General features: G+C 47.9%; 1 protein-coding gene across 1 annotated transcript in view; it reads right to left on the reverse strand.

The window, feature by feature from the left end:
* LOC8024290 (alpha-catulin) overlaps nucleotides 1-5,660 on the reverse strand; it is a 156,554-nt gene extending 150,894 nt beyond the window's left edge. The window contains exon 1 of the mRNA XM_040501509.2: nucleotides 5,319-5,660. Within this exon, the coding sequence (XP_040357443.1) occupies nucleotides 5,319-5,429 (111 nt within the window). The 5' untranslated portion in view covers nucleotides 5,430-5,660. The remainder of the gene's footprint in view (nucleotides 1-5,318) is intronic.
* Between the last annotated feature and the right edge of the window lie 21,962 nt (nucleotides 5,661-27,622).

Consider the following 27,622-nt stretch of genomic DNA (forward strand, 5'->3'; position numbering starts at 1 on the left):
TCTCTCCCAGCACTCACGCAACGTCACCGTCAACTTATCGGCTCAAAAAGCAAAAGTTCCGTCCGTGCGCGCTTCCGCCACCACAGCTTCGCACGCGAAAAGGCGCAGCAGGCTGCTGAGCGCGCCTCACTGTCGAACGCCAGCTCCTCCTCTAGCGGCGCTACGCGCGTTTTTCAAAGCGCCCCCTATAGTTCCCGCACGGAGCGGTCGACTTTCGATATCCCTTCGGCGTCCCGTAAACTTCAAAAGCGCATGCGCGGAGAGATCGTGCTGAACGGCAGCGAGCACGTGCTGGAGGTTGGGCGTTCAAAAGAGACGCCGCGTTCCCGCCCTGCTAGTGACAATTGCGGATTCAAGTAACTGTATCCTGGAAAGTACCGACATTGCCTTCTCTGCTTACAAGCCGGACACAAAGAAATATTAAGAAACAGACGACTGAAACCTCGCCGCGCGCGAGGCGATTGGCTGATCGGTGTCTGTTGCCAAGGCAGTCGCCATTTTGGTACTTTGAAATCTTCGAGAGACTCGTTTTGAACCAGTCGCGCTGTATATCACACCGAAAACGCGACAATATAGGCGTAGTTGACGCTGTGTACGCAAGGAACTCATCAATCGGGCTTATCTCCGTATATCTCTTGTACTGCTATTGCTCTTCTCGCGTATCTCGAGATGGGAAAATTATTTTTCGGAGGCCGCCAAGCGGTGACGCCGCATCTGGTGGAGGTGCGAAGATTAGCGCTTGTTTCGCCGTTATGTGGATAACAGAATCTCGCTGTCAAAAGATATTTCTTTCTAAAGCGAGCTGTCACCGGGAATTCAGACCGGTTCACCAGGAATGGAGGGGCCAAGGAGAAACCGTTCATTCCGTGGACGAATATGGCGATCACGCGGGAACCTCGGCGCTATTTTTCAGTGACTTTACAACGGATGACACAGTGATCGAAATACAGTGATCCGCGCCATCGGAAGCGTGCGATGAGACAGTGGCGTCACGGTGCGGCTCATAGCAGGAACCTTTCGCGTAGACATCGCGTGTAGCAGCCGATTTTAGTTTCTGACCACTGTCAGCTCGAATGAGCACAGCGCTATCCAAAACGTTCAAAGCCACAATCGGCGCTAACTTCTTTTTTCTTTTTTTACCGAAAGACTCGCACCTTGAGAACAAAGTCCCATCACCAGGCGCTGGCGAAAACAGCCACGATCACGTCTCAATGCCAGTATGTCTACTTGATCCGCGCCAGCGAGCGAAGCGCTTTCTAATAACAAGAGGAGCGGAAATTACTTCTCAGGTAGGTTATCACCTAATGGTACCGATGAATGTCGTCCCGTAGTGATTTCCGGACCGTTAAACGCGCAAGCGTACCCTAGAGGCATGTTCTGGCGCAGCTAAACGGAAAACCCGGAAGGGTGTCACAGTCGTTGCCGCTCCCAACTGCGGGGGACACGATTGACCTCGAGCTGGGAGCAACTCGTTTGAGTCCAATGACGCGAGAAGGCACACGAAGCAACGTTGGAGATGAATACGCTTTCTAAAGTCAAGGTGCCGAACCTCTACTCGGGGTTGAGATCGAGGACCGCGGGAAGGCGCAGAGGCGGGCGACACGCTGTAGGGCAGACGCAACACGGAAGCTGTCGTTGATGTAGCCCCAAGGCGGATCGGCGCGCCCCTTTCTCCCAACAGAAACAAGCTCGCAATTTTGTAAGTAAAACAAACAAAACATTCGCGCGAGGTACACTGCGCGGCACTCTTAGCACGAACCAGCAATCGTCCGCCTTTTCTGTGTTTCGCACAGAATCCAAAGGCTCGTCGTCGACACCACTACCGTCGTGAAAAGTGCTCGGGATCAGGCCAGGAGGCAGGGGAGGGGGCACTAACCAAAATCCGGGGTCACACATAATACAAAGGACAGTCTGCGCACAGATTCGAACGCGAGACACTGCGAGATCCGTGCTTGGCACACGACATTCCAACCATGGATATTCAGGTGACTCGTGTTTGAATGCTGTCTCTTGTGTGATAGAGGAGCAGCGTGACCCCGGCTTAAGCGGTAAGGTCTGATGCCCACCAACACCGCTTCCAAGTATAGTGCGAGAAAACAAAACCCACCGAAGTCGTGTTTGCGTTAACAGTGTCGCATACTGTGCAATCACTGGTCTCATCGCCACACTAATTCTGCTCCGCGTCAAATTGAAACTTCGCTCAATCACTCGGACTGGTACCAAATTCAAAACAACAGCGCGGTAGTTTAGTTCTTTTCCTCACCAAGACATGAAAAAAAAACAAAAAACTTTCGGTGAATTAACGATTTGCGTAAATCCACTTGCGCCCCGTAGTTTTCAGGGAAACGAAGGGCGTGGCCTAATATGTTAATTCACTCTTCTAGCTCCGTGATTGGTTCGTTGGCGTCCTTTTCGACTAATGCCGGAATCTGATTGGCTGCAGAGCAATAATGAGGTGCCGTGGACTCGTGCTGCCCCGCGTGTGTTAGGGTTTCGGTAATTCCGCGGTATAAATTAAACGACATCGCGGGGCACTGATGCGAACACATGACCAAAACAGTCATTTCTTTATATTTCCTCGGCTCTCCAAATACACAATAATTACCGCAAAATAAACCTATCATAAACATAAATCGGCGTAAATATCCGCAAACGAACAAAGTAAAAACACGTTACAAAACTCGAGCGAGTCTTAGATTCCTCCCTCTCTCTCTCTCGTTTATACATAGTACAATCGGATGATATGCAGCCGTACGCCCCATCCCCCTAACTAACATCTGATATAAAAAAAAACCGCTCAACAAAAGTAAAGAAACAGAAAAAGCACAAACAATAAACTATTGAAAAAAAAAAGAAAAAAAAAAAAACAGCGACGGCAGGGAAGCCCTTGTGGTGCATGCTCCCCCGCAGTACTCCCCGACGCTGCAGACAGAGCACGCTTTACAGGCTGCCCGCAGAACGCGTCCAACCCCAGACTGGTACGAATACGCGTGGCGTGTAATCCAATTAATCGCATTAAAGCGAATTTTTTACGGTAACATATTAAATCACGAAAATAATCCCTAGACAAAGGGAACAAGAGGGACAAATGGAAAACACAAATCTCCAAACACAACTAGGTGACTAGTGCGCGACCGAAAAAATCCGCCTGATCCGGGTATCGAACCAGGGACCTCTCCATTTCCAGTGGAGCGGTCTACCAACTGAGTTAACCAGGGGTTAGACGTCAGTAGAGCAAACGGGTTTTATCAGCTGCCACCAGTCGACCACCAACAAGGGTGAAAGCTTGCATTTCAAGGTTATAGCTGTGTTTAGAGATTTGTGTTTGTCCCTGTTGTTCCCCTTCTCCTGGGATTATTTTCGTCCTTCTTGTCCAGCTCGCTTGCACCTTCGCATTTAATCGCATTATAATCATATTAAATAACTCCTTTTTTCATCTCCTAGTAGGAGCATGTTTTTATGCACTGTAAGAATTTCGAAACGTTGCACGTCGAGACATGCCTTCAAAGAAGGCTTTCTTCTAGTGTACAATATTTTCTTCATTATTGCCAAGTTTCTCCGTGACCTATGCGTGCCTGTTTGCACGTGTGCTTTGGGCAAGCTTCGTAATTTATATCTACGATTGATTCTCTTCACTGAAGCACCTAATGAGATGTGAAATGCATATTTATATTGTACCATATTCTTCTACGGATTATGAGTCGGGGGCCGACATACAAAAGAAACAAAAATCGACTACACAATCAGGCCTATACCTACATAAAAAATAACGTCTTTCCACTCGCTCCTGTTTCGTACAAACTGTAACGGGTTCTCCGTCGTACTTCCTTCAATCTTCATTAAAAAAAAAGAAAAAGAAAACGCCGTTCTAGACACGCGTTTGAGAAACGCCGTTCCGAACAAATAAACGTTCCGCGGCATGCAAAATAAATAAATAAATAAATAGACCACACTTCCAGGCCTATAACCCGTTAGTACGCACGCACACATGCACATACATACATAAATACGTGCACTCTGTTTCCATACAAACAGTCACGAGTTCCCTTTCATATTCGTTTCTCATAAAAAAAAACAAAAAACACTCTTCTAGAAACGTGTTTGAGAAACGCGGTTAAGTACATCAGTGTTCTCAGGACGAATAAACGAGTCGAGCAAGCTACGGTGTAGGCCCATCCAAAGCAGAAAGCACAACTCCCGTGCCGATCGTGAGAAAAAAAAAAAAAGAAAAAAAGGTCACCCCGACGCAGGCGCGTCCGCTTGACCTAGTTCCAGGCTCCACGCGCCGCCGCAACCTGACCCAGACTCCAGGTCCGAGCGTCAGAAGCAACAACTCCCCGGCTTCTTCCGGCGGGTCCCAGCCACACGGTCAGCCGATGCAACACGCTCTTACGACCAGAACCACGATCAACTCGTAAAGGAACCGTCCTCACCGAACACGACTTTCATCGTGCGCGAGAAAAATCCTACGCGTTCTCCCCAGGCGTGCAAAGACGGTCGCGGCACCACCCGGCCCCGTACGACCCGAACCAGCGCGCGGTCGGCCGATATAAGACGCCCTCCCAACCACGTGCACGAACACTTTGTAAGACGCCGTCCTCACCGAACACGATTTTCAGCGTGCACGACAATGAAATCGTATCCGGGCTCCACACGAGCGCGTGCAAAGCTCCCTCCTCCCGGCATCCGTTTTACGCGTACTCCAATGTGTACGCCTATGGGGCGCTGATACAATCTTGGGTAGCGCACGACAACAGCCGTGTGGTCTCAGCAAGGACAGATTAAGCGAACACATTCGCGCGAGAATCGAGGCACATTCCTTGTTTTCACACTTCCCTCCCCGAGTCTCAAAACCGATATAATGTATCTAAGCACATGTGTACACATTACCCGGGTCCAATTCCATCCAGGATAAAACGAGAGCAGCATCAACGACCTAGGGAGTCAGGTAGTGGGGCGAGCGAAGGGGGGGGAAAACAAAGGTAGGCTTGCCTGCCGCACACGAGAAACCTTGACCGCTACGCGATGCCGCTATCTGGGCCAACCAACCCGACAAGAAAAAGAAAACGGGGAACGGAATGCTACGTTACGTAAGCCACACCGCTTCAGCCGATAAACGCAGGGACTACTTAGAAGATTCAAAAGATGTACCGTGATTTCAAAACTGAGGAGGCTAGATGAAGCGACGAGTTTTGCGGCCGGACCTAGAGGTGGCCGAACCGGCGGGCTACGGGGAGGGGGGTTAGCGACCGCTACTCCGACGAGGACGGGACTACGCCGCAGCGGCGGGGGGCTAGTGCCCGGGTCGGCGTACTCACCCTGCCGGGAGCGTAGCACCTGCGTCCAGCCTGTTCGAAGGTATCCCCGGGAAGGGGCGACTCGCAGTCGGCGAAGTTGACGCTCGGAGATCGCAGGCAGCGCTGAGTCATGGCGCCCTGTACGGCGGCCGCGGCGGTGCGGCGACGACGGTGTGCGGCGAGGGGCTTGCGGCGGCAGCGACGAACCCCGGCTCTGAATCGCGGGCCCCGGGCATGGCCGAGCGCGGACTCGCGTCCCAGACCCGTGGTGCGGACCCTAGAACGCCCACGTCCCGAGCCGACCGAGACTGCGGCCGCGACGACGCTGCGACGACCACGACGTCGACTCCGTTGGGCCTCCCGATACGCGATGCGCCGTACCAATTCGCCTTCTCTTCTTCCCTTTTCATTTTTTTTTTTTCCGAGGGAGGCGCGTGACTCGGGATTTCTCTCCGAAGCGGAGGAGGAGGATGTTTGCATCTTCCCTTTTCCGTCCTCCTCGCACTCCTTCCACTTTCTCGGCGGCTCGTCCTCTGGTGTCGAGATATCCGCGGGAAGCCGGGACGCGCACAAGTGTGGGTAGGGCAGGGCCAACTCGTCAAAGCCGCGGTTACGACACGAACATGGCGCGCCGAAATCACGTGATCGATACTCTTCCTCGCTCCCCATACTTTTTTTTTATCACCTTTCCCTTTTTCTCTCCTCGCTCTATCGCGTCTCTCGCACTCCCTAGCCTAAAGATCGTAGAACTTCGGAGCAAAACACTCGAGGTACGTGAGGGTAGCGTCAACCCACAATCGCCATCGTACGACACAGAAATGGCGCGGATGAATCACGGGATCGGTACTTTCCCTTTGAACATGGTTAAAATTGCGCACAAATTTTATTTGTGCGCAATTTTAACCATGTTCAATCATTACCAACTCGCCCAACTAACCACTTTCCCTTTGTCACTCGCTCCACCTTCCCACCTTCCCTTTTTCTCTTTCCACACTTTCGCGTCTCGCAAACAAGTAGGTGCTTGTCTCGCGCTCATTGAGGCCCAGTTGCGAGATCATAAAACTTCGGAGCAAAAAAAAATACGCGAATTGGGCAACAATAGCTACAACCGCCGAACGCAGTTCTAAGACACAAACATGGCGCGGGTGAATCACGTGATCGGTCTACTCTTACCCGCCAACTCTCTTCCTACATAACCTTTTTTACCCCCGTCATCTTTTTTTGGTTTCCGCATTTTCGTGTGTCTCGCTTCTCCCGGTGTCAAGATCGTAGAACTGCGGAGCAAAACACTCCAGCTACGCGAGGGCAGCGTAAACCCGCGATCGTTAGACACAATGGCGCCGGTGAGTCACGCGATCAACCCGCTCCTTTTCCTCGAACTTACTCAAACGTTGTCTCCCTGCAATTACAGCGCGACAATATAACGTTGTCTCGCTTCCGTTATAGTTGAGTGCTAACGACAACACGCAAACCATCTATACAACACGAACATGGCGAACAGAACCACGTCATCAAAACCCCGCGTTTCCGCAAATTACGCCTTCCGATCCGGAGAGTGTAGGGAGTTGGGGAGTTGGCGTCGATGCCCAACCACCTGACTGCGTCCTCTCAGAGGCGTAAATGACGGCGTACCCGCGAGACAAATAGGCTACATTCGTCGAGCAAGGTGACGGGGTCAGCAAGGTGACGGGGTCACTCGACAAAATTAGGGAGGAAGTGGACAACATTGTTGAGACAAGTGAGCCGACGAGCTCACCCACCAGTGAAAGCAGCGGCGTGAAAGTCACTAAAAGAGACTTACGTACCACCCACGATTGCCTCTATTTTCTTTTTCCAGCAATATCGCTAACAACAACAACAACACCTACGTACGCGGTTTGTCAACAACGAGACCCTCCTTGCCGTTCGAAAACTGTCCTAGCGCGCGAGCAACTCCCGCCGGCCCAATGACGTGAGAAGGCATAGAAAGCAACGCTGGAGGCGAATACGGTTTCGAACGTGAAGGTTCCAAAGCTTCGCGCAGTCAAGATGCCACGGGCGCTTTACAAGAAGAGGCCAAAGCGGGCAGAGCTTCGCTATGCGACGTGACGCGGACGTTGTCATCGGCGACGCTGCCAACTGGCTGCCAAGGCAGCGTGCATTTTTATCGAGGAGCTTTAGCTACCACCTGCCGTACCATATCCTGCTCTATACTGACAAAGCCTGGCAGATCGCTGCAAGACGCGGCCGCCGAAAGTGAAAAAGGTACAGCGGCAGGCAACGGATGAGAGGAGAGTCATGCAACGGGCGCCCCGCTGCGGCGAGACGCCGAAACACACTTCTCCCGAGCGATGGAATGTCCGCTCGTGCTCCTCGCGCGTGCTCGCCGCTGCAAAAGCTGTGCGCTCACTACCAGCTTACCCGATAAATGCTCTGTTCTACCAGATCTGTGACCGGGCGCTCTACGGCTCCGTCATCGAACTGCCGGGCTTTGTGAGTATTAGCGGCGAGATGTTTCGGTGGCGCCCTCGTTTGGTTACCTTTCGTGACGTCATTATGGTGTGAACAACAAGTTCAATGGTGTTTGTAATGAGCAGGCGGAAGCCTGAAATCATAGCACTCTCAATCCAACGCTGCCAACACCGTCACAATTGGAGTTCTTACATTCCTCTTATTTCAGTCGATGAGACATCCTTTGCTGACGTCATAGTCAGCATTCGGCCAATTGTGGTGCGCCGACCACAGCGACGCTTTCCATCGCTACGGTCGCACGCTCCCAATAGCGTCCCATCCTCGCGGAACGTGCTTCGCGAAGCAAGCGAGATTCGAAACGCGGAGCCGAAGCAGACGACGGGCCTCGCGCTAGCAGACGACGGATTGAGCCTCGTCGAGGACTCGCGCGCAACCCTGGGAACCGACTCAGAAACCAATCGGGCAGCTTGACGCGCGCGTGCGCGCTGAATGGGAGGTGGCGATTTCGATCCGTTTTGGGGATGAAAATGCGCAAAGCGAGGGGACAACGGAAGAGAGCGTTTCGGCCTCGCGGGACCAGGTGGCGGCACCGGTCGCGGAACTTGCGTAGAGAGCCTCGATTGCAGAGAGAGACCAACTCAAACCATAGAGAGCGTTTGCGATGTAATGACGGATGCCTCCTCCTGGGCAAATGGGTGGCAAGTGGGGATGCCTTGCGTCGTAGCGTAGCGAGGAGGGAAGCGGACGGAGAGGTGAAGGTGCTCGCAGACGATTAACCATGTTCGTCACCTCGTCACTGCACGTATTGGAAGCGCAGATCGAGCGGTTTGAAATACCCTCGAGTCTAGGCACACCCAACCTGTGGAACGAAGCGAGCGCTTTGGTATACGTAAAGGTAAAGCCATAAATAAATGCATAATCTAAAAAAAAATCTTGTCACGGCCAGGCCCTTCAAAAGAGGGCCCGAAAACGGAGACGGAAAATGACGTGGCTGCAGCAGGCCTCTTTTTCATTAGGCGGCGCTTAATTAAGAAAAAAAAAATATATATATAATAGCAAATATTGACAAAAATACCAGGAAAAAAAAAAAGGGGGGGGGGAAGGAAATGCCAACAAAAACTAAGGATGATTTCTATTATGGAAAGTTTGACGCTTTGGCAGTTAATAAAGTTCTAAAGCAAAGAGAAACAAAAGTATCGGGTGAAAATATAAAAATTTCGGAAGGAGTTCATTCACGCTTTTTTTTAGAATAACCCCTAGCTCGCATATACCAACTCTAAGGACACCCTCGAAAATGATTAGCCCGAATACAAACTCGCCATGCAACACAGCACTCCCGAGAGTTTCTCACAAAAAGAAGGGGCTATGCAAAGCCGCCAAAGATATAGCCCGTCCTGTTTGCTGGCAGAAATACGCTACTTCTCCCGAGCGCTATAATAATAAAAATTATAACGCGAAATTTAAGCTGTTTAATGTGAGGTCAGCGCTTTTTTCTTTAAGTTCTATGCTACAAAAATAATCCTCGACAATTGTAGAGTGGTATGCCTGCTCGTAGAGGTCTATAAGACATCCATTATTTTACTTCAAACAGCAGATAACAATCAGATTGAAAAATTTCGGTGCACTTCAATTTTCGATCGAGGGTTTATAAAGTATTTTTTTAAATCCATACACTAACACCGTTCCGCCTTATCACGCTATCAATTTTGTCCATTAATGAACCACGTTGTTGTTGTTCTTGGCACCAACGGTGTTTCAAAAGTTACACGAGTCGTCTTAAACTGTCCGCGGCCAGTGTTAGAGACGAAATTAATTAAGAATTACTCAAAACAACAACTCAATACCCTTCTATATCATAGTTGCGAGTATATTCCAAGAGCCACACGACACAAGTGTCCTACCTACACTCTAAAAAACGCCTGCGCGTCTACTTATCCTCAAAACACTCAAAGAGCACATGTCGATCTACGATATCAGCTCAGCGAATGATGAGGCGGAACATCCGTTTATTCCTCAAAATGAAGTCTGCGCTGTGGCATTAAGCAGTGCAAAGCGTCATGCTTGCATTGCGTTATGCCACAGAGCACACTTCATTTATAGGTCTAAACGGATGTTCCGCCAATCATTCGCTGAGCCGATTTTGTAGATAGCAGTGATTGGATCTTTGAGTGTTTTGCGGATAAGTAGACGCGCAGGCGTTTCTTAGAGTGTAAGACTGGAAAATCGGAAAAGTGTTCCTCTTTACAAAGCTGGTGGTAAGCCCTCCCGTAACAACTGCAGGCTCATATCATTAATTAGCATTGTTTGGAAACCTTCGAACACACCATCTACACACAACTTGTCGCCTTTTTTGAATCTAACTCAGCTTTTCTTCGTCTTAACGTGAATTTCGAAATATTTTTTTCGTGCGAAACATTCAACACTAGAACAAACGACTTTCGCGTTGCGCTTGATCAGAGATGTTAGAAAGACATTTTTCTTGACCTCGCAAAAAACATTTGACAGGGCATCGCATAATCGTCTACTTTATAAACTAAGCAAATTTAGCATTGACCCTAATGTGTTTAATAAGACTGTAGCATTTTAACAGACCAACATTTGTAACATGTAATGGCATCACCTCTACTCTCACATCTGTTTCTTCCGGCGTACTCTTTAAGGGCCCGTTTCAGGTCCTTTGCTTTTTTTTATAATTTATATTATCAACCTATTTAGTGTTGTCTCCTCCTCGAGCAAATTATAATCTGACAACTGTGACATGTACAAAATAATATCTAATGACCCTGACTCCAAAATAATGGCAGCATGATTCGGATTCTATCGTAAAGTGGTGCGAGACTAAACGTTTACAAATGTCAACTAATGCGCATGGCCTGTAAGGTAAGTTTTACTCCGACGTACAACCTCAATACCAAAACATTGGAGCTCTTAAACTATTACAAGTATCTGGAAGTGATCCTAGGTTCCGATCTTTCCTAAAACCTGCATAATAATTACGTGACGAAGAACGCTAACCGTATACCGTATTTCGCGGGTTAGAGTCTGCGGACTATACACGTTTAAAAGTTGAAATTTTTAAGCTGCGCGGACTATCTACGCGTGCAGACTATACAATAATTCTGTTTTTCAAGATCGTTCATAATGACGAGACGTGAGGAATTTTGTGAATTAAAGAGAATGTTAATCATGATGTATGTATAATACAAGTATTTTTGTGAGTAAGAAAGCCGACATTTGTCAAGGTGTGCACTGTATGAGCAGAATTCCGTGTCGACTAAGTGCCAGGTGCGGACTAGGCACCGGGTGCAAACTATCCGAGCGAAAACTTTTTTTTTTCGGCCGCAATAGACCGATGTCACCAAGCGAACTGCGCAGGCGCGCGCATTCCGGAAGTGGTGCCGCCGCCATGCTACTTGTAGTCATCCCTTCCCGGCTTCCCGGCTACATACGGCTGCGCGTACGTATGTACATCATCATAGATTATCATTTGGCACGCCCCGGTATCACCTTGATTCTCTTGCATGTTTTTACTTCATAAGATTGTGTTGTTTGCCATGCCTTACTTTCCTCAGCAAGTGCAGAAAAGCAGTTTCAGTCGTCTTACCGCTTTAGAATCGCTTTGTCGTATGCTTCGTCGTCTTCGTGAACGCGTAAGCCCACTGCCGTTCACGCGGTAATCCCACTGCGGCCGCGGGAAAAAACAAAACAAAAAAACAACGGCGCCACTACTCGAGCATTCCGATTCCTCGGACGTCCCAATTACCTTGCAAACAAGTGAACATCTAGTGCAATAGCAAAGAACAAGAAAATGCGAGGGACCATCGGCTCGGTGTAGCACGAAACTGCATCAGATGTGATGAAAAACTGAGCTTGGTGGTGCTCAGTCTTGTGCATAACGTTTAATCAGCGATCAAGTAAGAGGAGCTATATAGATTTTCTCGGTCAACGATAGTTTTCTAAAAGTTGTTTCATTCTGGTTGATAGCCTGTGCGACAGAGTACAGATGAACAGCGGGATAAGCCTGTACACAAAGAACTGATCTACAGAAAGGCCATGCCTGACGCGCCGTAATAACTGGCATCTATCAAGAAGAAGCAACCATGCCAGATACCTGAAAGCTTGGGGTGGAGATGATTTTTCGTGCACAGTTTCTATTCAGTTTTATTTTGTTTGCGCGAGATCCGAACACTAACAGTCGCCCGACGGGGGAAGCTTCTTTCTGCAGTCTCGACTGGTGATAGTGCAGAATGGATCAGTAACAACAGCCTAATAGACCACCACGAAATGGATGAGGTTCGTTTGTTACATTTTTAACGGTAAGTACTTGTTGCACTTCTAAATTGCATTATGTAATCTTTTCGCGTTGGCATGAAAAAAAAAAAAAGAAAAAGTATATCAAGTGGTGCATTTCGGGAATCGCTGCTCTTTTCAGTGATTGTCCTGATGTTTTGAAGCACAGTTGTGCTTGAAACATGTCGTCGCAATAGCAGTTATAGCCACCAAAATACACCGAGTAAGAAGTGTATTAAAAACGGCCTCCGCAAAGCAGTGCGGAGGTCCTATTTGAGATAGACCAACGAATAGGCCGCTACGGAGCAAATGGTCGGAGAGATTCCAGCTTACGGAACACTTCGGCACGCTCTATATCTCGTGCCCTGTAATCTTACATATTTTAGCTGACGTGCAATAATTGGATATAAATTATGAAGCAAATCGCTAAACAAATCGTAAAACGCTATTTTTCCTGCCGTTCTATCCGGCTCTGTCGACCTTTCTTTGCCACGCTTCTTTCTTGCGGGAAGACATAATATCCGAGGCCTTTTTGCCTGGTGCTGTTATTCTAGCTCCGTGGTATACAACATGTGAAGCCACCGATTGAAAACCATGAATCAACACCTGGCTAAAAGTCTCGTGCTAACCCGAAAATTTCCAAACGCCGGGCGTACAATGCGCGCCGACGCGGCCGGAAAACTGGGGAGAACTACAGGTACCAGAATGCACCGCGGCAGCGGTGGCGTCGCGCAACTCCTCGTGAGATCGGTCTATTGGTTCCTGCGGAAAATGCGGTCCTTGGTTATTTTAAACGTAATTCTCCTCTAGCCCCGGCAATTCCGGGATCTCAGATGGAGGACGCATGCTCCAGCTTTGGCAGTGCTAGTGTTTTATAATATATGCAGGGTGTTTCAGAAAACGAAGGCCAAATCGCTCCTGCAAAAACTACTCATTGCAACGAAAAAAGGCTTGTGGCGTTTTGGTCCTGGGCCAGGGGCCCATTTAGGAAAATTATTTAAATCCGGGATATTTAAGTTGTTAATTATTTTTGCATAATTAACTTTTTTAATATTGTGTTTAAGGGCATGGTTTAAATTAGAAAATTTCTCAGCATTATCGAAAAACACTAAATTAAGAAATTGAAGAACGATAGAAGGCACGCGAAGCATTTTACGGCTTTCTGAAAAACTGCACAAAATCGACGGGTTTTTAAGTTTCGGTTCGCTATCAGAGCGCATCTCAGCCCCGGCGGTAGCGCGCCCCGTGGAGAGATAGTGCAATCAGCTTCTGCTGCGCCGCGCGATGACGGTGCAGCGGAGGTTAGTAATAAAGTAAATTACTTTAGTAATTTTCCTAAATGGGGCCCTGGCCCAGGACCAAAACGCCACAAGCCTTTTTTTGTTGCGATGAGTAGTTTTCGCAGGAGCGATTTGGCCTGCGTTCTCTGAAACACCCTGTGTGTATATATATATATATATATATATATATATATATATATATATATATATATATATATATATATATATATATATATATATATATATATATATATATATATATATATATATATATATATATATATATATATATATATATTATAAAACACTAGCACTGCGAAAGCTGGAGCATGCGTCCTCCATCTGAGATTCCGGAACTGCCTACCGTACAGATTTACTCGAATTAATTCTGAACAGATCCGCGCGTTTTATCTCGGATAACTATTATCGCGCCACCCGCGTGCAACACGAAAAAAAAAAAAAAAAACAACACTTCTACGGTTTACCCAACGTCGAACACCGCCGCAGACTTTCGACTCTATTTGTCTATTTCACAAAGTTCTCCATCGCAACACCGTACTCAAAAGTCAGTAACCGCGCTGTCGTGACGTCAGAGTGTCGAGTCACTGCCAGGTTAGGAAAGTCGAGGTCGTGGCCAGCGGCGAGGCCCGAGCACACACGCGATCCATCCGCGGCCGCTGAGATCTCCGCATTAGCCGCAAGAACGCTCAAGAGCCAATCACAAAGCGAGAAAGAAGCGCGAACATCTACACCGTCCGAGCAACGTCAGGGCCAACGTTACTAAAACACTCAGTTGGAAAACTCACCTATAAGGCCGCTGGCGTCCACCGAGATCGAACTAAATACGATAACAGCGCCGCCCTTTAGCGACCAGTCAAAACATCAAAGTTGGTTTATGTAGCTACTGCGAGATGGCGCCACCCGCCCTTGCGCGACTCGCCCTGAACCAATACGTGCGGCCGTGCAGTTCCCGGAGTGGCCGCTGCGGGAGAAATGGAGGCGTTGCGATCGCCAGTAGTTCGGTTCTCGAGTACGGATCGAAGCCACTTTTTCGAAGCAGGATCCTACGGCAGTTTCCCAACTGAGTATTCGAATAACGTTGGTCCTGACCCATTCGAAGAAAACAACGCCGCAAAAATTACCGACGGCGCACCTGATCCTCCTCCTCTCTCTTCCTCTCCTATCCTAGATCAACGTCGTCGAATCTCGATTCGAAGCACTGCGATGGCGTTAGTACAAAAGGCACCCGATTGGTGCAGCCTAGAGCCAATAATGAGCTGCGCTTAGAGTATCGGCACTCCGTTCCCCTTCACTGTTGTGGGCGCCGCCATTTTGGTGCTGGTGCAGCGCGGACGCAACTGCCGATCGTCATGATTCAAAAGTGCGACTTCCTCGGCATTAGATTCGATATTCGGAACCTCATGTAATATTTATTTTCTATGTCGCGAACTGTTTAAACATTTGTAGGGGACGGAAAAGCGTTTCCTGTGATTTCAGATAACGCTTCAGAGAACTGGCGACTATGATTTTAAGACACAATATGGCCAAGTGTCGTTACTCTGAAGCGCAGCTTATTTAGTGGCACTAGCGCAGCCAATCAAGCGGCGCCGAAAGTGCGTTGTCGCCGGGTTCGTCCTCGTTGCGCACGCAGCGCATTCTACAACAAGCAGCGCGCCACGTCTTTCTTTTTCGCAGGGCGCGCCGGCAGTGACGTCACGCTCCCCCACTGCGCAGGCGCGGCGAACTCCGCCGGCTCCACGGCTTCCGTTGACGATGCATCTCCGTTGCCGCGCTTTCCTTCGTGTTTTATTTCCGAGGCGCGTCCGCTTTGACTTTGAGCTTCCACGCTGGCGGGAAAGCTCAAACGGCGGGGAAGCTCAAAGACGAAGCATCTGATACGACGCGTCGCAGCCAATGGGAATTTAGGCGTCGTTTTCGCTGGATAGACAACGCCCGCTTCGCTCCCTGGGACAGTTAATGCTTTCGCATTAATAATATTTTTTGACTCGCACATTTTCTAGTACACTCCGCAGTATGCATGGCATTAAAGGGGCCACGAAACGATTTCTCAACTTCTTCCTCCTTAGCTGTCCTCCTGAACTCAAAAGCGCAATGAGAAATCACGCGGTCGTGACGTCATTGGGCACCGGTACGATAACTCCGAGCTTCCACCGTCCCTTTTAAGCGCACCTTGTCATTCCGCAGGGACGATAAGTTCCGTCACGGCACTCGTTGGCCACGAACACGAATTCAAATATTTGTCAATGGACTGATTGTTGACGAGCGCACACGTCCGAGCTACGCGGTGCTCGAGCCCAATGCGCGGGCTGGGGTCGGGTGACATGCTTCGGGTACCGGGGATGTATCGCAGTGAAAAGGCGGAACGCTTTCGAAGGAAATGCGGTAAGAAATGGTTCGTTATATTTTCGAATTTTCTTGCCGAAAAGCAGGCTTTTGACTTTCTATACCCCTCTTTCTTTGGGGCCCACTAAACGATATCCGATTAGTAAGATTCCAGTCTAAAATTATTCATCCCAGCCCAAAATTAATTCCACGACCCGGGCACACTGCTCATGCAAAAGATAGTCTGTAAACACGAGTCCGCGCAATATCCGGGGTTCGAATGCCGCCTGCCAAGCTTTCTCCTCGAACTCATTGTCACGCGGCATTCGAATAAGCACGGATGACTCGTGTTCGAATCCGTATGCAGACCTTTCGTACGACGCATAAGCAGCGTGACCCCGGATCCACGCAGGTACGCCTGCTAGCTCGCCACCGAGTAGATTAAAATCTACAAAAACTATAACATACACTGTAAAACCATCCCGCTCGCTTTTAAACACCTTTCCGAGCGAATCAACACCCGTCAATTCGATACCTTCGCCCTGGGCTATAATTAGAGCTACTACGGCAGCATTGACTGACTCACGCAAGGCAGTGGCACGGTACATCACCGGCCATCGTGACAAACGATCCGCCAAACCCTGGGGCGTCACTTTCCTCCGCGCGGTACATACGTGCTCACGGCTCATCATCACGACCCGATCACGCGAGGAAGGACAACGGACACAACGAAGGCTACGGCTAAAGGTCAACGCCGCGATAAAATATCCAACGCACAATAAAAGCTCGTAAACGCAAGAACCCCCAAACGACTCACTCACGCCACGTCTATAACGCGTTTCGTTTTACGAAGGAACGCATCGGACGCTGCGAGTCGCGAAAGCCAACCCAAAGACGAAGGTATCACGTGACCTTCGAGAGGAGTACTGCGACGCAGCACGCGTGGGCGCTTATCATTCGCGTGACGAGTCCACGGCGCTGGACTGACCGGGATGGCCCCAACGGTTCCTCGTTTTAGGTATAATCTAAACGACTCAAATTTCGCGAATTCAAAGATATCCAGAAAAAATAGATCCTGCGAATGTACTATGCTATGGTGACCACATTCGAGACCGGTTACAACGAAATCGGTTATAACGAAATGGCGGCTACAGCGAAGCGATCACGATTTCCCATTTCCTTTGGCACTTCGTCAACCGAAGTCGGTTATAACGAAATAGCGGATATATCGAAGCGATTTCCGATTCTCGTTGACTTTGTTTAACCGGTCTCGACAGTATACTTCGAACATTCAGCTTAAAGTCTATAAACATCTTTACGTCTTCTACTATAATCGCTGAACCAATCATAAACAGAAAAGGTCCAGTGACTCGCGCTTTTGACGCTGCTTGTGATTGGTCCCATACCCTCGTAGCGTCGGCCGCGTCTATAGACCTAATCTAAAACGAAGTATAGTATACGCATAGCGTATACCACCACTCTCAATCACGACGTTACCCATACCCGGGAAATATTCCGGGAATTCGAGCTCCGCCGAGTTTGCGAGATATCCAGCACGTAAAAATAAAGTCCTCTACGGTGCATACACCGAGTCGACGCTCTGAGGTCACACGCAACTGAGGTGGCGCTGATGTCGGTTCTGCGCATGCGCAGAAAGCAGATCTGCGTCGAGCGATACGTCCCGCGATGGAGGCGGCATTTGAAGTTTTGCGGCAGGTTTTGTATAGCGGGCAAAATAGTGGTTCGGGGCAGCCACTGATGCTTTTGGGGCAGGTGCCGACATCTTTTAACACGTCACGAAAAAAAGTGATTGCATCGCTACATGAAACACGCAGCGTTCTTTTTAGAAATAAGGCTCGGGTCGGAGTAAGTCCCGTTTACGATTGAGTTAAAGAAAAATCTTAAAAAATGAAGGATATATCGTGACACTTCAGTTCAGATAAAGCCTCTCCTTACCCCTTTCTACATTCGATAGCTTATTTACTCGGTAAATATAAGCCCCAATAAATCAATAAAAACACGCCTTCCCGAGTTACCTAAACCTACAAAACTTAAGATTTCATAAACTGCACAAATGACCGTCCATAAATATTATCAAAACCTACAGTCGCGATTTCAAAAGTAGCATCGCGCGTTAGCGCGCTTGGAACCAAAGTCGAGTCGAAGTTCGCTGCCTGCACGGGAAGTACAGCAAACCATCCTATTCATTCAAATATAGGCCCGTGTTTTCTTTCATTCCATGGTGGTAAATACGCCTAAAAGCACGAACAAAGAAAGAAGCACACAGGACGAGGCGTATTACGCCTCGTCCTGTGTGCTTCTTTCTTTGTCCGTGTTTTTAGGCCCGTATTTACCACCACGCAAAAGTACCAACTTGCCCAACTCACAGTTTTAATACAGCTTTCATTCCCTTTCTCCGCGGAGCTTTTGAAAAGTAGAGGTCAGCCTACAGTCAAGCCAAAGAAGGTCGACCTGCAAGAGTGCAGAGCGTAACTGTCGAGCCAATCGGCGCCAACCCAGGCGCTCCCCCATGCAAGCCGCTGCTCCCTACACTCAGGTGCAAAGCGGGGAAGCTTGACGAGCGCGCGCTCAGGTGAAGCTGCGAAGGTCGATGCGGGCGAGTTTATCCACGGCAGGGAGGAATGTGGGCAGACACGGTAACCGTGATGTTATCGGGAGCGGTACGCACTGCTTCTGTCTTATTACACTAGCTGCCATCCCACTATTTAGCGCATCTTTCTCGCGACTTTTAGCTCCTGGCATGGCCGACATCATCCGAAAACTCGGACGACGACGGGTAAAGCGCGGTAGACGGGCGGTCTCTCTGGCACCCTACGATACCAGCCAATGGAACCGATCGAACAGCATCGAAGGGGCAACATCGTGGCATTCGTCATCTTTCCGTGCGTCTCATTTTATCATCGGCTAAGCTAAACAAGCGCAACGAATAGGCCTGTTGCTCTCGGCCAGGGGGCGTGAGCGCGTCTGTAAGACTAAATAAGCTTCCTACAAGAACCGACATTTTTTGAGGCGCCGACTGCGTGACGGTGCTGGTTTTAGGAAGCGAATGGCGGCGCACAGCAGGACACTGAACTGAATGCCGCCATATTGTTCCAGCGGAATGTGGTTTGTCATTTGTATTGGTTGTCGTTACTTGTTAGTCTTAAGAGACTTTATTAAGACGCGACCGTCGTATATGCTTGCATTGAGCATAAAGCAACCCACAGTGTTCGATCACGCACTAGTCATGATCGTTGACAAGCGTCTTTCAGCATTTGCCTACGAGCTTGCTAACATAACGTATGAAAGAACAAAAAAAAAAAAAAACACGTTTAAAGAAACAACAGAAAAAAATGCGGATCGCGCTTTCAGTGTCTTATCAAAACGGTAAGATTTTTTTTCTCGTTCTTGTTTTACTATTTATATATCTACCAATGAAACGCTGCCAGCTCGGTGCCCGCGAGCAATGTGAGATCGTGTGATAGCGCACAACCGAAAAGCGACCGAAAAATATTCGACCTTGCTCGACAGAGGCGCTGCTCAAACTTGGGCGCTACACGCCTATGCCCCGTGACTCGATCTTTTAGTGTGCCAATGTTAGGGGTTGTGTCTGTGTGTTCGAGCCTTCGACTGTGCTCTAACCGAAGATAAAACAAACTATAGAGAGAGTAGAGACGCCGTGGAAAACATGTTTGTACCATTTGCCTTTTAGAGCGCAGTACTTAGGAGCCCGTTTCCGGATTTCGCGGAGTCGTCGTCGACGTCGGCGTAACCGCGCTAAATTTAGCGGGAAAATCGACCTCACGTGACCTCAACACCAATTCAATTCCCCGCTAAATTTAGCGGGGAAAAGAACGTCAAATTACTTGGCGTCACGTCACCTATGAACAAACTCAGTTTCTCCACTAGATTTAGCGGGAAAATTGACCTCACGTGCGGAGAAAGAGGGGGAAGGTAGTGAGGAGGAGAAGGAAAGGGGGAGGGGAGAACGAGGAGCAGAGGAGAAGGAGGGGAAGAGGACGAGGAAGAGGAAAGGAGGGAAGGAAGAGAAGAAGGTACAGAGGAGGAGGGGCATACTCTCCCCTCTTCCTCCTCAAGAGCTGCGCTCTGATCTCGCGTTACAGAGATTTGTAAACGACTCTCATTTTTTCTTCTCTTTCTTTAAATATTAAGACCAGCAAAAAGGTTTATTGAAACAAACACGCACTATTAATACCCTCTTTTTGCCTATTCGTTTAGAAAATAAAACTGTATCTGTCGGGACCATCGACGGGGAACTAACGCACTTGCTTTCCGATACAGGATGCATCGCAAAATTCTAAGCAGTTGTATCCACGTACCACCCGAGAATCGTTGTTCGCGCTAAATCTGGGTCACACGGGCACCTATCTTAGCGCACCGCCAGATTTCCCGGCGGGGACTGTCTTACCGACCACGCGTGTTATCTTGATACCGTGCACGTTATCTTGCTTGTTTGTTATCTTGTCATCGGCGGCGCATGGAATGTTTTGGACGAGTGCCGAAAATGGCCCGCGTCGATATGGAGCGCGGTCGACGGCGAGGAACAGCGAAGCGTCCCACTAACAACTATATATCGCCGTGAAAATTAAATATATTTTTTGCTTCCTTTAAGCCTATCTCGACGCAGTTGTGACGCACTTTTTAACAAAAATGGCATTTTGGCGCAAGATGTAGCATACTTTCGCTCATGGCGCAATTTGACGCAAATGGCGCCAGCACTTCCATCACTGCACGTCTGCGCATCCACAGCGTCTACAGCTGCGTTAACGCATCTGCGCGATGGCACAGCCGAGTATTAGTGTATGTCGATACACCCTCGAAGTTAAACCCTAGGCTGGTGTTATCAAAATAATAATAAAAAAAACTAGAAAAGAAAAACAAAAAAACCTTATCAGTGACTTGTGAAATGTTTTTGCGAAACAAACGATATCCTGTCTTAATCACCGAAGCGTCGGGTGCACAAACCTGTATCCACAGCTTTACTTTTTTTTCACCCCGAACGCCTACACTGAACTGTCCGCGAGGATGCTGCTAACTTCAATAAACACACGCCTTACATAAAAAAAAAGGGTTGTGTGTATGTTTATACAGCCTACAACCTTGCCTCACAGGGGCGACGAGTCTCCCAGCTGTAGATGAGAAATTTAGCCAGTGCAGTACAACCGCTAGCCTGGGGTCCTTAACGTGCATCACGCAGTAGTTATACACGACCACACGCCGGTACGATGCTCATCCAGATCGAAACGGGCAGGGGTGGGGATTAAACCCAGGATCCCTGAGTTCTGCAGCGCGAGCGTTCGCTCCACGCGCTCCGAGCTGGTGTGCGCTATACTCTGTTTCACCTTGTGTTGTACCGCAGGAAAGCCTACAAGCGCGAGCTCCTTGCTCCAGGGCACGTCTCGGCGGCTCAAGCTCTCGTGCACTAAGGGCTGCTGCCAACGCTATGAGCTCGCGCTTCCAGCCTTCGCTGCGGTGCAACATAAGGTGAAACGGAGTATAGACGACCCCTTACCTCGTTTCCTTTTCCTATCGATATCAGGATGTCTTATGGATATCGGGTCACACGCATGTTCCCCGGAGGTTGGCGAATCGCGTGTCCTGTTTGTTTTTTTCCAACACAGGCGCCAATAAACGCCGATTTATTGACCAACATCGAATCTCCGAGGAAAAAGAATCACGATAAAACACCGCTTCTGCCTAAGATATCCAACCAGTAAAGAAACCCGAGAGTCACGTGACAGGCGATGCCAAGATATCCATCGGGTCGAGAAATCCAATGCGTCCAGAGATACAATATTAACCGAGAGATCCAACGAGTCGAGAGATCTAGCGCGTCAAGAGATTCAATGTGTCGAGAGATACATCCCGTTCATAGGTCCAAATCGGGTCAAGAGATCCAACGTGTCAAAGGATCCAGCGCGTCAAAAGATCCCATGTGCCAAGAGATCCCATTAAGGTCAAGAGATCCAACGAGTCTAGAGATCTCAAAAGATTCAATGTGCCAAGAGATTCCATATGGGTCAAAAGATCCAAAGAGTCAAGAGATACAGCGCGTCAAAATATTCGATGTGCCAAAAGATCCGATATGGATCAAGAGATCCAACGAGTCCAGAGATCTCAAAAGATCCAACGTGCCAAGAGATCCCATATGGGCCAAGAGATGCAATGAGTGAAGAGGTCCAGCGCGTCAAAAGATCCAATGAGCCAGAGATCCCATATGGGTCAAGAGATCCAACCAGTCAGGAGATCCAGCGCGTCAAAAAACCCAATGGGCGAAGAGATCGCATACGGGTCAAGAGATTCAAGGAGTCCAGAGATCTCGAAGGATCCAATATGCCAAGAAATTCCACATGGGTCAAAAAATCCAACCAGTCAAGAGACCCACCGCGTCAAAAAATCAATGTGCCAAGAGATCCAACAAGTCAAGAGATACAGCGCATCAAAAGATCCAATGTGTCAAGAGATCCAACAAGTCAAGAGGTCCAGCGCATCAAAAGATCCAAATGTGCTCAGAGATTCCACAAGGGTCCAAGAGATCCAACAAGCCAAGAGATCCAGCGCGTCAAAAGATCCAATGTGCCAAGAGATCCGATGCCTCAGAAGTTCAACGAGTCAAGAGATTCAATATGTGTCAAGAGATCCATTATGGGTCAAGAGGTCAAACGTGTCTAGATATATCAACGAGTCAAAAAGTTCGACATTGTATATTTTTACTCGTTGTATCGCCCATTGAACCTCCTGGCTCGGAATAATAAAACACCCCCGAACTCGAAGTAAACTAAACCCTGAGCACCGGGCACCCTACTCGCAGCGTGTGTTGCGGTCCAAGGCAAGGTAAAACGGAGTACAGACCAACACGGCGACACACCTGCCGACGCAAAACGTTATAATGGCGTGCTCGAGCAACTGTTCCTCCTTGTTCCAGCTATTTCTGGAAACCCTACGCGCGCGAGAATCGATGTAGTCTCTCTCTCTCTCTCTTTCTTTAGAACCACCACCTCGCCTCCTCCAATCTCTCTTTCTCCCTCCCTCCAGCCTTCGCAGCTGGCTGACTTTGGTACGGCACATAAAGTTGTTTGTCGGGCCCGGGAGACACCGAGATGCCGCCCGAAGTCACGTTCACCGAGCGTCGGCGGAACCGCCGGAGATGCCGCCGCGAGCCCGCCGCGTGTTTTATACAATGCTCACTGGGCAGGAAACTCGAGACCCTGGTGCCTCCTCGCTCGCGTCGGAATTTTCGGCCCCGGTAATGAAAATAGGGGCGGCGGTGAGGCGCCTGACGCGAAAAAAAGAAAACGCAAATACGACGATCGAAACGACGTTTCGAAGCGACAGAATCGAAGGTATACGCAGGTGCGCACCATGAGATATGGGCGACCAAATGCGTCGCCATGGTCGGCACAATTGGTCAAACGTCGGGCGTAAGAGCACTGTCAGACAAAAGGTTTCGGCAGCCAACAAAATATCACTTTTTTTCTTATAATTAACTAGAGTTAATCTGGGGGAAGGAGATAGCATTTCGGAATCAGGAAAGATGATGCCTTTGAATTAGATAGCTAAAATATCGGTGGAGTTTCCCTTTTATAGTCTTCGCTTTGGCTGGAAATTGGCAGACCGCATCGATAACCCTGTCTCAACTAATAGCCAAACTATTTTGTGAACATGAAAAATTTCGGCGAAGTTATTACATTTTTAAATTCGGTCGGCCACGAGGGGTCCAACTTTAAGGGAGCGACTTTCTAGTGGCAACAATGAAAAATCCCTACTTTTTTTTCTTTTCTGAACGCCGAGGGAGCGCACGATAAGGTCAGCCACACTGACCACATTCTCTATTAAAAAAGCAGCAACAACACAACATACTTCAAACAAATTAGATTTATTTCTTCAAACTTATGCAAACAATTTACAAAGAAATGTTTTATCAGGGGAATGAAAGCCCTACGGCCCTAGAGATGCCAAAAGAAAAACGCCCAAAGCCAGGACGAATTATGAAAAACAAAAATTAGGTTATCAGCTATAGGTCCTTACGCTACAAAACAATTTGGGTGACCACGCTGACTTTTCACTATCATTCCATAAGTACGAGAACAAGATAAAACACGTACTTATAGAAAACAAAATTTAGCTTGGTTAAAAAAGAAAAAAAGAAGCAAACTTTACTATGATTTACACTGAACAAATGAATAATCCTTTGGCGCCAGTATCAAGATATTTTAAGTTTATCATTTTATTATAATGTATTTTTTCCATTATGTCGTTTTTTTGTGCCAATGCCGAACGTTACCTTGATAGCTTTCGAAAATGCGAAGCACCCCTTTTTGAGTATTATTAATCTATTATAATTTGTCTTAGTGGTTGTTCCCCATACCAGAATTCCGTAACAAAGTTTTGAGTAAAACAACGAGTAATATATGATAAAACAGCGCACAGAACACGAGGAACGCTGTTTTATCACCGTTGAAGTACCAACTAGCTCAAATCACATATATTGAGGTATTTAGCGCACAAAGTAGAAAAAAAGAGCGCTCTTTTCTGTCCTGTACTTGTTCTCCCTTCTTTGTGCGCTAAATACCTCAATATGTTAGACTCCCAACTAGCCCAAATGTGAACGTTACTACAGCTCAAATTACTGTTTTCCTACGAGTAATATAGCTTTTTCTTGAGACAGCTGGGTACTAAATTTGATATTCTGCGCATTAAACATATTTATTTCGATAAATCACTCGTTAGTTTAGTAACATCGGTGTTCCAGGTCAATTGTTCATTAAACCAGACGCCAAGAAGCTTTTGCTCTTGTTCCTGAGATATGGGGATATCATTAAATTGTAGTTGCAATGTTGTTGTGTCATGCTTATTGATGGGGCTAAATATAATGTACATTGTTTTGTCCACACTAGGTTGAAGTTGATTTCTTTCGACCCATTTTGAAAGTTGCACTAAACAATCATTTGCCTGCTTGTAAAATTGTTTTTACGCGTCCACTGAGAAAACAAAAAACGTTAGTGTCGAATTTTTGGGAGCTTATTTTGTTGATACAACTAGACTAATTGTTGCCCGTTCAATAAATATGATATAATTAGGTTAGCTGCAACTCCACGTGCGTCGTACGAACGCAATTTTAGTAGTAAAATATCATGCTGTATTGAATCAAATGCCTTACTAAGATCAAGGAACAGTCCAAGCATGTAGAGTCTGTTTTCTATGTTTGTTAAAATTGTGTCCTTTACATCGGCTAAAGCTAATTCTGTTCATTTATCTTTCTGGAAGTCATACTGCAGGGGACTCGGTGATTACGTTGTAGTAAGTTTTAAAAAAAAGTTTGCGATTTAATGTTTAGCACGTCTTTCCATATTTTTGAAAAGGGTGGCAAATCCGATATTTGGCCGATAGCTTTTAGATCATTTTTATTCCCCCCCTTTATATATCGAGCTAACCTTCGCAGTTTTGGCCTCATCTGGGAATACCCCAGTTAACAGCATATTGTTGATGATGTGTGATACGACTGGACTGATCATGGTTGCAACAATTTTAACTGGCAAGCGTTTTGTGTCGTCAACTCCAGCTGCTTCATTTGTGTTAATATTTGTTACTAAGTTATTTACTTCAGTTGGGGGGACGTAGGCTCTAGCATTATAAAATTTGACAAATGTTGCGTGTTAGTTATATAACATCAATGTCACTGCCATCTTCTCAGTGTCGTGGCGCATCAACTTTTATAAAATAAACATTCATAATACCTGCAAGTTCTATGTCGGTCATAGTTTTCCCGAGTACTGTTATATCCTGTATACAATACGTGCCATCGCCTTTGTTTCTCCAGTTATTTACCATAACCCAAAGTTTTTTCGGGTTATTAAAGTTGCCTTCAAATGTACGTAGGAAGTATTCGGACTTCGCCTTTTTAAAAAGCTGGGCTTATTTTTTTGTTTTGTTTAAATTGGAATAACAACGATTTGTCACGGGATTTGACAAAACTGTGGTACATATTCTTTTATCTGTATTTTCTCGTAAAGATCGTCATTCTATCTGCGTAGCAGTCGACCTTAGTTTCCAATCAGTGTCATCTTACCTGAGCAAAGCGTTATACAAAAACATCATACAAAAGTCGGCGCTAGCATTTTTACGTAAGACCCGGAAACTGAGAACACAAATCCCCTCCATCCGCTCATAAAAAAGGAAAAAAAAAGAAAAAAACGTGATCATTTAATCTTACTATGTGTACTCGATCCGTGAGGAAGCCAACAGCAATCTGATAAAAATGGGAGCGAAAAATACTTCTCACGCAGATTTGATCGATTACTGGCACCGGTAACTGCAATCCCGTAGTGTTTTCCGGACTGCCGAACCATAGACTCCTATATACTGGCAAAGCCTGGCACATATCGCCACGAGAGGCGGCCGTCGAAATAGAAAAGGTGGAGCGGCAGACAACGGATGAGAGGAGAGCCAGGTGACTGGCGCCCCGCTGCGGCGAGACGCCGAAACACGCTTCTCCCGAGCGAACAAGTGCGTTTCGGGCCCTCGCCGCTGCCAAAGCTGCGCGCTTAAGTCCAGGTTTCCCGAGAAATGGCTCTTTGATGCTCTGTGCTGCCAGATCCTCGCGGTCCGAATCCGTGACAGGGCACTCTATGGCTCCGTCGGCGAACAGCCAGGCTTTGCGAGTATAGAGGAGGCTATGGCAAAAACACATACACGGCGGTGTGTTGCTTACCGTCGTTGCCGCTTGCGTCTGCGGGGGAAACGGGATTGAGCCCCAGCTCCGAGCAATTCTCGCGGGTCGAACGAGTTACGTGATACCAGATACATGGTAACGCTGGACATGGATATATTTTCGAATGGCAAGGAGGCACACTTTTACGCCGGCGCGAGATCGAGAAATAGGGCCACGGGAAGGTCCAGAAGCGGGGACAGACGCTGTCTTTATTCGTCGCGCTGCCAACCAACTGCCAACAGAGTCCCCCCGTAGCTGCCAAAGCGGATCGGACAATGCCGATGATACCTGGCGGCCGTATAACTTCCGCGAGGCGCAGTACATCTTCCCACCAAGCTCTAATTTGTCCAGGTTCCCTTTTGTGAGTTCCAAATTCGATTCTCGGTCATGAAGACGTCGCAAAATGGGAAGTTTTACCAGTGGCGGTTTTTCTACTGTACAATCCTCTCGCACCTCTTTTTTAGAGCGCAGCTCTTAGGCGCCCGTTTCCGGCTTGAGCTGCGTCGCCGTCGCCGTCGGCGTCGGCGTAACCGCGCGGTGAATTATGGGACATTTCTCATGATGACGTCACACGTGACGTCACGAGGCTTACCAGTGACTTCATAGATAATGTCACACGTGAGTCACGTCTGAAGTCACGAGGGTCACCAATGACGTCACTCGTGACGTCACCGCGCGTTGCATTATGGGTAAATTTCCCCACTACACTTAGCGGAAAACTTTTCCCGCTAAGTTTAGCGGGATATTTTCCCCTAAATGGGAGGCGAGCAGGAGAGGAGGAGAGGAGCGTACGGATGAGGAGCCAGGGGCATACCCTCTCCGTACCTTCCTCTCCTCCTCCTCCTCCTCAAGAGCTGCGCTCTAATTCGGCATTAGAGGGGATTGTAAACGTCTTTATTTTTTTTACCTTTCTTTTATCGTTTCAAGAATCGTAACTGTCGTAATTTGTCGAAAAGATCTAACGGTTTTATTTCCGGCCCCTGGTTCTGCCGCGCGAGCTTTCGCTCCAGGTGCGCCGAGGTGGTGCGCGCTGTAGCGTCCTCAGACACCGATCCCCCTCATAATCTCACCGCTAGTGCATCGATCGTTACTGAGACATCGTCCATTCGTGAGCGCGGAAAATAAAGGAATAAACTAATTAATTAAAAAAAACATCGTGCAATTTCCGTGTATTTTTTTTTTTTTTTTTTTTTTGCACACGTGGTTTTGTTCGACAAGCGTGGTGCGTA

The sequence above is a fragment of the Ixodes scapularis genome, unplaced genomic scaffold, assembly GCF_016920785.2.
Source record: "Ixodes scapularis isolate PalLabHiFi unplaced genomic scaffold, ASM1692078v2 PGA_scaffold11__112_contigs__length_91849675, whole genome shotgun sequence".
Lineage (NCBI taxonomy): Eukaryota > Metazoa > Arthropoda > Arachnida > Ixodida > Ixodidae > Ixodes > Ixodes scapularis.